A 12,675-nucleotide genomic window follows, 5' to 3' on the forward strand; every position below is an offset into this window, starting at 1 on the left:
TTGAACATCCTACTCCTGATTTTGGCTCAGGTCATGATCCCAAGATCATGGGATTGAGCCCTGCACTGAGCTCCTCATGAGCATGGAGCCTTGTTAAAATTCTCCCTCTCTACCCCCCCCCCCACCCTGGCTCATGCTCGCATGTGTGCTCTCTCTCTCTCTCTAAAAAAAAAAAAAACAATCCTTAAAACAAAAGAAATAGGGTTTTCTTCTAAAACTTGACATCGATACTTTCCATGGTACAAGACATGGCCAGGCAAGGGTGCTGGTGGGAGCCCGTACCCCACCCAAACGACGATGCCGGCTTTCCCCCACATCTGCTGCTTCTTTTCAAATAAGCCCTCCACCTCTGTGCTTATTCATTTCCACTCACGACACCAGCTCTCTAATTTAGCGCCGGAGATGAGAGTCAGCACCAGGGCCACCCTTCCTAACAACTTTGTGTTTCTTCAGAGCGTTTCCTGTGGTGCTTGGTACCAATGGGCCCTCATGGCGTGTGGCTTGCCTGCTATATGTATAGGAGCTCTCCAAGAACGTTCCATTCCAGATTGCTCAAACACAGACTCATTGTCAACTCACAGCCACTGAAATAGTTCTAAAGAAATGCGGTGTCAACACACCCACGTCAACAGTGATGCAAGGTCACTGAGCTTTTCTGAAATGACACTACAGAGAAAATCCTTGTGGTTTTTCCTGACTCAAACTTCTGTTTTGGACATTTGTTAGAAAAGTTTGCTGACAAGGCAGGAAAGTAATCGTTAGATTTTTAACTGATGGCCATAAAAATGGCCATTGCTTGACCAGGCGATCCCTTCAGGCCACGGGGGAGGCTCCTGGAGCGAGGTGTCCTGTGTTTCCCTCCCACACCTTCAGCATTTATTGGAAATATATCTTCAGAGAGGGACTCAACAGCTTTTTGGATGCTTTTATTGATAAGTTGAGTACAACCTTAGATTTAGTTGTCAAATATTCCTTTACACATTTCAGAGAGAAATATTCTTCCGCAAAGATTCTATTTCTACTTTTTTGATACATTCACATTTGGTTACAGCATTCATGCTCAAACACGTTCATTTGTAGTGGTTTGTGATTCATATTCATTTACAGACACTGTTTTTTTTTTTTTTTTAACTTGTTTCAGTGTCCTCCTCTGGGAGAAAAAATAAAAGAGACCACCACCAGGAAAGGAGCAGAGACCTAGAAACTTCTACGGTGCCCGAACCCATGAGAGCAACCCTTGTTCGGGCTTCACACATCCAACACACCATGCAAGCTTGGGAGGAAGCAAAAACGACAGTATTGCTAAACCCCAAAACTATAGTGGATATGAAATACTGGGGGCTCCACATGACAGAGGGAGCCATCGGATTTGTCACGTTGGGTCACTGTAAGAAGCTGCTACTTACTGGGATTGTCAGTACTGTGCAGTCGGGCCCTGAGTGGGTTTTGGACTGATCACTGATACTGGGACACGTGGGCTCATGCCTACTGACCCTCCTTTTTCTCACACTCACAGATAATGGCTCTCCAGGACCTCTCTGTGATCTTAAGGGCTTCCTGACATGAGTCTGGCAGCTTTGGGGTCACGTTGGGGAGGCTGGATTTTCTGACAGAGCAAAGCCAAGTGAGGCTGTTAATGCCACTGTGGCTGCCACACCCCATCTTGTCCCAGGTCTAGCCTCTGAGAGAAGAGGGAGATCAGGCAGGACTGCCCCTGGATGGATGGTTAGGGAAAGAGGGACAGAGGTCCTTGGGAAATATTCTGAGGTCATTCCCTCTCTCTCCCTAGCAAGGATTTCTGGTGCTATGTCTACAAAGAGAAGCCTTGCTACTGATTTGATCATTTCCAGGTGCCCTACATCCAAAGAGGACCCCATGGGCTAGTGAAACTCATTATGCTGTGGTCACGATTGTCCCTGAGAAGACAGACAATGAGAACAAACGACGGTGGTTATACTTTTTCATCTGTAGGGTGTGCTGTAGGAAACGAGGTTTGTTGCATTTAGTGAAACACATCTCTTTTTGATGTGTTGTGGATGCCTCAAAAAAGAAAAAAAAAGATGAAAACTTGGCGAAGGCTCCATTTCGATCCATGTCAACGTGAGGAAACCTTCTGGTGTCACTGTACTGTCCTAGAGAAAAGGGCTCTCCCTGGAGTAACCCACTGGGTAGGCAGAGCCCCTGGGGTGTGCAGATGCTGGGGGGGGGGGGGCGGAGCAGGTGCAGAGAGAGCTTAAACTCCTGTGGTGCAGAATCAGGTTTGGCCCCATTTCCATAGCCCCGGAAATGCTCCTTCTTTAAAGATCCTGCTTTAATACTCTGCACTTTTGTTACCATTGAGAACCATTATAAAGCCATTTATAAAAACGTCTCCCCTCTGGGCCCCTTATCCATTAAATTTACAGCGAAGCCAAAGGTACTAGCTTGTTCTCCAAGCCGCAAAATGAATGTCTGAGGTCGAATTATAGACTTTGTAATTATTTTCAGAAAAAACAAGTTCTTTCTAAAGTCGCAAATAATGAAATAGAATGAAAGTACATGGAGTTTTGATTTCTCTCCTGGAATTTAATCACTCAACATTCAAATCAGCGTTCATAATTTCTCACTAGTGGACAAGCCGATTAGTTGATGTTCCGTCAATGTTATATCCATAGTAGAATTCTTGGGGATAAAGGCACCGTCTTGACTATTGCCTGTGGTTCTTCGGGAACAGATGCTCCCTGAAACCTTAAATGAGAACATTGCTCTTAAAGTTGTGAGTACAGGTCTCAGAATCCGTCGCGGTCAGTCTTACAGAGAACTCACCCAGTCGTTGCTGAAGGAAAAATGCGAGAAATGAAAAAAACCTGAGGAATCTCTATGTACGTGTCTAGCCTGACTCGAAATGACGCGGGAATGGCCATCCACACAAAAAAGCGGAACCGCACTTGAACCTCTGCTCTGGGTTGTGCGTATTGCTGAGGCCTGAGAATACTTCTCGCTCTTTTTCATGGGCACAAAGCAAGAGACGCGAGGAGCTTCTCCTCTGACTTTGTTTTTGCAGTTTTGGAAGGACCTTGAGGGCTGCGTGTGCGTGAGAGAGAGAGAGAGAGAGAGAGAGAGAGAGAGAGAGGGAGAGAGAGAGAGAGAGAGAGAGAGCGAGCATTTGGAGACAGAAGACCAGGGCATGGCGGGACTCGCGCGCCTTTCCGAGCCGGCCGGCAGGGGGCGCGCGCAGGGCTGCAGCTACACGTCGAACCAGTGGTCCCCCATGCAGGCGCGGTTCCACTCGCAGCTGCAGGCCCAGCACCACTCCAGACGGCACTGGGGCTGCGGGCACTTCATGTGCATGCATCCTCCTGCGGGCAAAGGACACAGGTGAACGCCTGGACGACACCACTTCCCGCACCGGCACCCCGGTCTAGAAATGCCTTTTGGCTCACCTGGGTGGCTCAGTTGGTTAAGCATCCCACTCTCGGTTTGGGCTCAGGTCATGATCTCGCGCGGTTGGTGGGTTCGAGCCCCACATCGGCGCTGTCCACGCACAGCCTGCTTGGGATTCTCTCTCCTCCCTCTCTCTGCCCCTCCCCTGCTCACTCTCTCTCTCAAAAATAAATAAACTTACAATTTTTAAAAATGTTTACTTATTTTTGAGAGAGAGAGCACGAGCAGGGGAGAGGCAGAGAGAGAGAGGGAGTCACTGAATCCAAAGCAGGCTCCAGGCTCCGAGCTGACGGTGGGGCTGGACCTCACCAACCCCGAGATCATGACCTGAGCTGAAGTCTGCCACTTAACCGACTGAGCCACTCAGGCGCCCTGTAAATAAATAAACTTAAAAAAAAAAAAAAAGAAAAAAGAAAAAAGAAAAAAGAAAAAAGAAAAAAGAAAAAAAAAAAAAAAGAAAAGGGTTTCTAAGGGAATGTCTCAAGCAATCCAAGGGCAGAACGTGGACTGAGGCAAACCCGTCAGAAAGCTCCCTGGAAGTTGTGCAGTTAATGACCTTCATCAAGAAAGGAGTGAAGATGAGGGGCGCCTGGGTGGCTTAGTGGGTTAAGGGTTCCTACTTCGGCTCAGGTCATGATCACACGGTCCGTGGGGTCAAGCCCCGCGTCGAGCTCTGTGCTGACAGCTCAGAGCCTGGAGCCTGCTTGGGATTCTGTGTCTCCCTCTCTCTCTGCCCCGCCCCCCCCCAAAATAAAAATTAAAAAAAAAAAAAAGGAGTGAGGGTGAAACATGCCATCCTCTTCTAGGACTAATTTTATTTATAAATCTGACTTTATTTACTTCACCTGAAATGGGACTTAGAGACAAATGCCTTGTGTTTCACAAATGGGGTCAATTCCTTGCTGAAATATATATCAAGGTTGATGTTTTAAAGAGATGTTAATATACTTAGCAACTTAATATGGAATACATAATATAACTTGGCTTGAAACAGGAGTTGGGACAGCAGTATTGAAAATATTTCATAGGGAACACAGCCCTTAATGCGATTCAAACTTTTATTTAGGGTGAGCAGACGGGGAGAAGTAGGGGCGCTGCAGGTACTACCTCATTCACTCCTCAAAAGCACTTTGTGAGCGAGCAGTGTTACCCTGTTCTAGAATTTTCTTAAGGCCAAGGACTTTTAAATGGCAAAGTCTGAGATTTCACCAGGATCTGTTGTTCTTTCACGGAACAGGGCCTTCGCCGCATGAGATGAAAGGTCCCTTATTCGGGGATTCACTTTGGGATTCCGCCCCTTCCCACACTTGTTAAATTCATTTCTTATTTGCTTCTGGGGCTCAGACATCAAGTCTGCGGTGGAGTGCAGAGGGAGTTACTCGTATGAAGTTACACGTAGAGAATGGCTTCTGATCGAGTTTCCTAGATAATTCAGGCAAAAGCGGTTCTTTGCTTGAACTCGATATAACATTGGATGTGCTCTATTATTCAATTTTACCAATTATCTTGTTAAGTCATTTTTTTCTTGCCAAATTTTCTAGGTAATTGCTTCAGTACTGTCTCATTTTTATTATTAGAAACCCGGCATAAGAACTTCCACCGATTTAAAATATTTATGAATATGTAACTGAAGGAATTTGTTTTAGGATAATTTAAGGGCATTTAAAATCCCATACTTTTCCAACTTCCTTTTGGTTTGTTTTAAAGATCATTTAGGGGTGGGAGGGAGGGGAGGGTGGGTGATGGGTATTGAGGAGGGCACCTTTTGGGATGAGCACTGGGTGTTGTATGGAAACCAATTTGACAATAAATTTCATATATTGAAAAAAAATTTAAAAAAATTATAAATATGCAGAAAATCAGGGGGAAAACTCACCTATGATACTTTCATCTTAATATTTCTCATTTAGGATTACACACTGGCAGGACTGTGTAATTTTCCACACATATTTAATGACTGTACATTTATGATATAAATAATATAATGTTTTCCTACTATACCAAATTTTCACTGGTATGGAATACTAACATTACAAATGAGATTTCGTTATAGAAACTAGAAACATAATGGCTCTGTAGAATAAGAAGAAAGGAAATAGGAAGAAAGAATATTCATGTTATTAACTTTCTTTTCCACCTTGGTGCTTAATATATGCAAGGCAGTATGCTAGATCTCATGATATGGAGAAGAATCAGGGACTCTAATTCTAAAAACTCTGCCAACTTCTTTTTTTTTGTATTTATTTATTTTAATATTTTTAAAAATCATTTTGTAATGTCTATTTTTTTATTTTTTAAAATATATTTATTGTCAAATTGGTTTCCATACAACACCCAGTGCTCATCCCAACAAGTGCCCTCCTCCCTGCCCATCACCCACTTTCCCCTCTCCCCCAACCCCATCTTCCCTTAGTTCTCTGTATTTAAGAGTCTCATGGTTTGCCTCCCTCCCTCTCTGTTTGTAACTATTTTTTCCCCTTCCCCTCCCCCACGGTCTTCTGTTAAGTTTCTCAAGATCCACATATGAATGAAAACATATGGTATCTGTCTTTCTCTGACTGACTTATTTCACTTAGCATAATACCCTCCAGTTCCATCCATGTTGCTGCAAATGGCAGGATTTCATTCTTTCTCATTGCCAGGTAATATTCCATTGTATATATAAACCACACCTTTATCCACTTATCAGTTGATGGACAGTTAGGCTCTTTCCATAATTTGGCTACTGTTGAAAGTGCTGCTATAAACACTGGGGTACAGGTGCCCCTATGCATCAGCACTCCTGTGTCCCTTCGGTAGATTCCTAGCAGTGCGATTGCTGGGTCATAGCTTCTCTTTAAAAGTGTATTTATTTCTTTTGAGAGACAGAGAGCACAAGCACACCAGAGTGGGGCAGGGGCAGAGAGAGAGGGAGAGGGAGAATCTGAAACAGGTTCTGACCTATCAGCCTAGAGCCTGACTTGGGGCTCCATCTGACAAATGGTGAGATCATGACCTGAGCTGAAACCAGGAGTTGGATGCCTAACCAACTGAGCCACTCAGGTGCCCCAAAGCTTTGCCAACTTAAAAGTAAATGTGAGCAAGAAGCCGACAACTTCACGTGACTTTGAGGGCATTTGCATGAAGAAAACATGGCTTCCCTCGTAGAGCATTCTATCCACCGACTGATGCTCAAACCATGAAAAGCCCAGCCTATGCCCCGTCAGCCCCATGGCTGGGGCCAGCCACTCTTTCATGAGGTTTAATGACAGAGGAGAAGTTCTTGAACATCCTGGCACTTTTTGATCAGAGAATGGGACTGGAATCTCATCTGTTTGAGGCAGAAATGAAGGAAGCCACTTTCCGAGGCGGAAGGCTGCGGGAGGAAGTGCAGGCTTAGCCTATGTTTAAGATGGAAATGAGCCTCATTTTCATTACGGCTTTGCTGCACGAAGAACTACTTTCTGGGATTCAGATGACCATGAAATAGATCATGAATTTACTTTGAGGACGAGACCATGAAACGAGCTTTTCTGGCCCATAGAGCTCACATGTATCTCTGCTGCATGCTTGAAATCAGTGGAGACTATCATTAATACGTTTAAAGTCTCAACTTTTCTGTTCATAGGTTAAAAATCTATAGGTGAAAAATCAGTGCTTTCCATTTATACTAAGTCATGCTATTTCAAAGAAATGGTGGATTGGGAAACCTTTTTTTAAATAATTTTTAGGGCCGCCTGGGTGGCTCAGTCGGTTAAGCATCCGACTTGGGCTCAGGTCATGATCTTGCAGTCCGTGGGTTCGAGCCCCGCGTCGGGCTCTGTGCTGACAGCTCAGAGCCTGGAGCCTGTTTCAGATTCTGTGTCTCCCTCTCTCTGACCCTCCCCCGTTCATGCTCTGTCTCTCTCTGTCTCAAAAATAAATAAACGTTAAAAAAAAAATTAAAAAAACTAAAAAAAAAAAAAATAAATAAAAATAAAATAAATAAATAATTTTTATTTTATTTTTGAAAGAGAGAGAGAGAGAGGCAGAGACAGAGGGGGACAGAGGATCCAAAGCAGGCTTCGTGCTGATGGCAGTGAGCCCCATGCGGGGCTTGAACTCAGAAACTGTGAGATCATGACCTGAGCGGAAGCCGGATGCTTAACCCACTGAGCCCCCAGGCGCCCCTCCGGGAAGACAACTCTTAGCCCTCAGGCTTTTGCGCTCTGCTAGCTTGCTTTCTCTCTCATATTTTATATAAAATATCTGTTCATGTATTTACTAGCTACTTGTTAATTCAACAGATACCTGTCAGGACTCTTCTGGGCCTGGGGGACAGACAGACAAGGCTCCTGACCTTTGGTGATAACAAAACGGTCTCTCACTATTGAACTTGCATCGTGAAGTGAGTGTTCGTGAAGGGTCTCTGCGTCTCCTCTGACCTCAGGTTGTCTACACGGCATCGCCGCTCCAGCGGTGAGGACCGGAAGAGGTCTTGCCCCTGGCTCCGCTGACGTCCTCTGTGCGCACTGGAGTGTCAACCCAGGGCACAACCCAGAGCACAGAGGAGAACAGTGGCTCAGGGCACGCGCGGATCTATTTGTTGCCAGGAGACCACTGACTCCGCCGGGGACCTGGCCTGAACTGAGCCCCGTTCCTGCCGCTCTGGGATGTGCTCGCACTCTCCCCTTTGCAAGAATAAAGACCTCCTAAAGGGCATGACCGAGGAAAGAGAGGCGGGGGGCGCACCTCCAGACTGCCGGGCTTCACGCCACGGCGAGCCAGCCGTTAGAGGCCTGCCGAGCAGGTGCCGCTCATGCTTAGTGGGGAGAGTGTGGGAAAAGTGTGCCTGGTGCTTCGTTTTACTTCTCATCGGGCAGGGCTGCCGCCCCTACCTCACCCACGCAGAGGTGTCTGACACTTAGGACGGGCTCCGGGGGCCGTGATGGCTTTAAGCTGGCCGGCACATCCAGGACCGACGGCGGCAGGTACCCCACTGGCTGCTGCGGGGTATCAGACTGACCGTGAACGTGTTGGCCCAAAGTACAACTCTGAATATAGACTGAATGCCGCAGAGCAGGGGCGGGTTGTGCAACGATGGCCTGCAGGCAACAGGACTGCCATGTGATCGTGGGAGCAGGGCACACTCAGGGGGAGAATAACACCGCAGCTGCAAGTGTAGACACAGCATCTCGGAGCTGAGTGGGCCTCCCTCCGTGTCCTACAGCGTATGACAGGGGTCACTTGTCCATTAGGATGGGATCAGGAAGGGCGGTCCTTCCATCTGCCAGCTCTCCCCAGTGTCCCCATAGGCACGGTGGCCTCCAGCATTTATGAGAAGGCACGGGTGTGACGGGGTGTGTAAGGAAGGAAGAGCAGCCCCTCTTGGGAGTTGATGTCTTGGGTTTGGAGCATCGTCAGGGAGAGAACCGTTCGAGTGTGGCCCCTGTGATTCTAAGCCTGTTGATCACGCAAACCAGGGCACAACTGTGGGCTCCTAAAAGACCGCCTGCGGTTAATGTCAGCTAATCCAGCGGCATCCCCGAAGTTTCAGTTCACGTTCTCAAAATTTAGAGAGTAGTTGGTAGAAGGCCAAAGGAATACCTCTATTGAGAAACAGATTCATGCGAAGGATACTCTAATAAAGGAGGCAAGTGTCGTAGTAACGTCGAGGACTAAATGTCCCACAACAGGGATGGGGACATCAGAGCCTAGAGTGTGTGCTGCCATTGAAAGGTACACAAGTGGGCGTGAGGAGGAAAAAAAGAATATCATGACCAAAAAAAGTGGGAACCTGTCCATTAAACAAAATTAAACAGATTTCTTTTACAGAAGGAAGTCTGGATTGCCAATGTATATTGTGAGCGGGGATAATAAGAATAGCTTCCTTATGCGAGTCCTGTGAGGGCTAAATGATGTGATAATTGTAAGGAACCTAGAACAAGCATAGAACAAATGCTCAATACAAGTTAATTGTTTGTGTTGTTGGTATTATCCAAGAGGGGGCTCTAGTAGGAATGACCTGGCAAATGTATTTGGCATGGTGACATTCCCCCTTTCCCCACTGAGTGTCTCTAGACACCAGAATACTACGGGGGATACAGTGAGAAATACTGGACTAGGAAATATATATATATATATATATATATATATATATATATATATATATATATAGTAAAACCTTGGTTTGCAAGCATAATTCATTCCGAAACATACTTTTAATTCAAAGCACTTGTGTATCAAAGTGAATTTTAAGAACCATTGGCTCAGTTGTGATCATGTGACATTCGGCATCACGTACAACTCGTATTGCAAAAGATATCGCTCATCTATCAAGCTAAACTTTATTAGAAATATTTGCTCATCTTGTGGAACACTAGCAGAACAAGTTACTCACAGTCCAAGGTTATATATATATATATATATATATATATATATATATATATATATGTATATATAGTAGACAACTTACCAGATACAAAGTGCCTAATATTATTAATAATAAATAATAATAAGGGTAATTAGGGTTTATGGAGTGCTTTCTCTATGCCAGGTACTTGGCCGAGTATCTGCCCTGCATGACGTCTCATGCTTCTACTATTGGGGGACAGCTTCTGTTTTCATCTCTACTTGACAGAGGAGGACCGTGGGCTTAGGCAGTTAAGAGACTTGATGTGGGACAGTGGAGAGATTTGCACTCTGGCCAATGGTTCCAAATTCCCGGAGTGCTGAACTGCTATTCAGTTACACATCCTCCTAGAATTCCTGACTGTTATAACCACGCAGCTCATGTTCTCCAAGAAGCTCACCAAATCCTCACTTTTTCCTTAGCCCAGACTCACCATTTTTTTCAACTGGCACATGGCAACGGGGACAGGGCTTGGTGGTTTTCTTGATTGTTTCTTTAGAGGCCTCTTCCCACCGAGCTTGTTCCGCGGCCTTCTCGTCCACTCTGTAGGCCTGTAAATAAAGACAAAAAGAGTTGAAATTCGGATCTTTATGTCAGGGTTGAGGTTCCTTGAAACACCGATATGGGAACTTCTTCGAGACAGAAGTGTCTTCAGGCAGCACAAACACAAAGTCACTTGGCAAGTGGTGGACAAGGTTTGACATGGATGGGATATACTTCTCTTGGCATGGGCCCTTCGCTTGCAAGCTAAGAAAACACGGCTTGATTTTATAGTGCGAGATCCTCTCTTTTGTTGTTTTGAATAATTGTAATAAATAACATCTATCAGGTGTCCAACGTGCAGGCAGGGTGATCAGTGCTCTACAGACACTTCTTTGTTCGATGCTTTGTCAGGAGAGTGTCCTCGCTTTTATTTTCCATCGAGGATCAAGGGAGTTACACAGTTGCCCAAAGCTGGCGAGTGGGACACTTAAATGTTCTTCATCTTGTTATCCTTCATTCTTGCACCTGGGGAACGGTCTTCTGTCTTCAGGAACCAGAAGAAGGAAACAAAGTTGATGTGGCCGGGGATGCAGAGAGAGCCGGGAACAGCCCACGTGAGGACTCTGGGCTCAGGGGACATCTACCCGGGCTTCCGTCCCGGCCGCAGTCGGGTGGGTGACTCTGAGACGCCCCTTCACATCTCTGAAAGGTCTCATCTCTTAGATGGAAGTAAAAAAGTGCCTAGTACCTTTGGGAGTCTCAAGCACGGAGTGTGTTTCTTTGAAGGCGTGGGACTAGTATCTGACACGTGTCGTGAAGTGATGCTATGAATTACCTCGGGGTCTATCGCACGGCAAGCTCTCAGAAATGTTTGCAAACACTATTCACGCAGAGGACTGAGTCATCCCCGACCCTCAGCACAGGAGGAGGGGCCGTTTCATGCAACCACTGCAGACATTCATTCTGCTCCTGTCTAATCACTCAGACGTTGCTGTCTTTCCCGCTTACTTCGATATTGGATGACGTGTGCAGAAAAAGAATTGGTACATTTTAAAAAGTGTTTATTTATTTATTTTGAGAGAGAGAGAAAGAGAGAGCAGGGGAGGGGGAGAGAGAGAGAGAGGGAGACAGAGAATCCCAAGCAGGCTCTGTGCTGTTAGCATAGAGCCCAACTTGGGGCTCGATCTCACGAACCACGAGATCGTGACCAGAGCTGAAACCAAGAATTGGACGCTTAACTGACGGAGCCACCCAGGCGCCCCATGGATTGGTACATTTTTGGATTCAGTACAAGACACGTGTAGTCTCGGTCTATATCTAAAATATTTCAACATGTTAATCCAAATAGAATCCCTCCATTTTGGCTTCTATGGCATCTAAGCAAATTTTTTTGTGAGCATTCATTTGGTTAACTTGTAATAATTATTTTAATATATTCCCAGAGCTAATTTAATTAAGAAACTATGAAAATTAACTCCTTACTAACTTTAAATATAAAGTAGGTAAGAAATCAAATACCAAAACATGCTCTAACACTCTGATATTACTCTAATAATAATTATAATGAGAATACTCAACACATTCATAACACTCGTTTTTACACGTTGACTCCCATCATTTCAGTTGCTTGTCATAATAACCTAGAGGAAACGGTGCGGTGTCTAATAAGTTAACAAACTCACAGATGAGCCCTCTGAGTGACAAAGGTCAGGTGCCAAATTCAGGATGCTTACACTTATGCAGCAGCATCAGTGCCTCTCAAATGCAAAAATTTGGAAAACCCGAAAGATGGGAACTCAAACCAGAGGTGCTCACACACAAGTTCCTCGCCCATGACACTGTGCTTTGAGCATCAAACTCTGCCCAGCACCATCATGCGTAGCAGGTGGCAGGTTTTCTAGGTGGTGAGCATGAAGGCAAGAACTAGTAGGTAGTCATCCTCTTATGGCCCCGGTGCAGGGAGGTACTTGGATCTAAGACACCACGTCTGGGGAGTAGAACCCTCCGTCCCACGTTCGAATCCAACGTCCAGCCATTCACTGTCACATTCAAAATACTTTCGGAATGTTAAAGTGTTTCAGTCTTAATAAAGACACCAAAAGTAAAGGCAACAAAAGCAAAAATAAACAAGGGGGACTCAGTCAAACTAAAAGGCTTCTGCACAGCAAAGGAAACGTTCAGCGGAATAAAATGGGGTAAAATATTTGCAAATCAGATATCTGATAAGAGGTTAATATCCAAACTGTATATAAGGCTTCTAGAATTCAATAGCAAAAAAAACCAAGAAATCTGAGAAAAAAAAAAAAATGGGCAGAGGATCAGAACAGACATTTTTCCAAAGAAGACACGGTAAAAAGGTGCTCCACATCACGAATCACCAGGAAAATACAAATCAAAGC

At 45.2% G+C, this 12,675-nt stretch overlaps 1 protein-coding gene across 3 annotated transcripts in view; it reads right to left on the bottom strand.

Annotated features, from left to right (window-relative positions):
- Positions 1 to 919: 919 nt before the first annotated feature.
- PRKN (parkin RBR E3 ubiquitin protein ligase) overlaps positions 920 to 12,675 on the bottom strand; it is a 1,352,534-nt gene continuing 1,340,778 nt past the window's right edge. For all 3 annotated transcript variants that reach the window (XM_045500229.1, XM_045500228.1, XM_045500230.1), the window contains 2 exons: positions 10,227 to 10,344; positions 920 to 3,338 (listed from right to left, as the gene is read on the bottom strand). In XM_045500229.1, the coding sequence (XP_045356185.1) occupies positions 3,226 to 3,338; positions 10,227 to 10,344 (231 nt within the window). In that variant the 3' untranslated portion in view covers positions 920 to 3,225. The remainder of the gene's footprint in view (positions 3,339 to 10,226; positions 10,345 to 12,675) is intronic.

Source organism: Leopardus geoffroyi, chromosome B2 (genome assembly GCF_018350155.1).
Source record: "Leopardus geoffroyi isolate Oge1 chromosome B2, O.geoffroyi_Oge1_pat1.0, whole genome shotgun sequence".
Classification (NCBI taxonomy): domain Eukaryota; kingdom Metazoa; phylum Chordata; class Mammalia; order Carnivora; family Felidae; genus Leopardus; species Leopardus geoffroyi.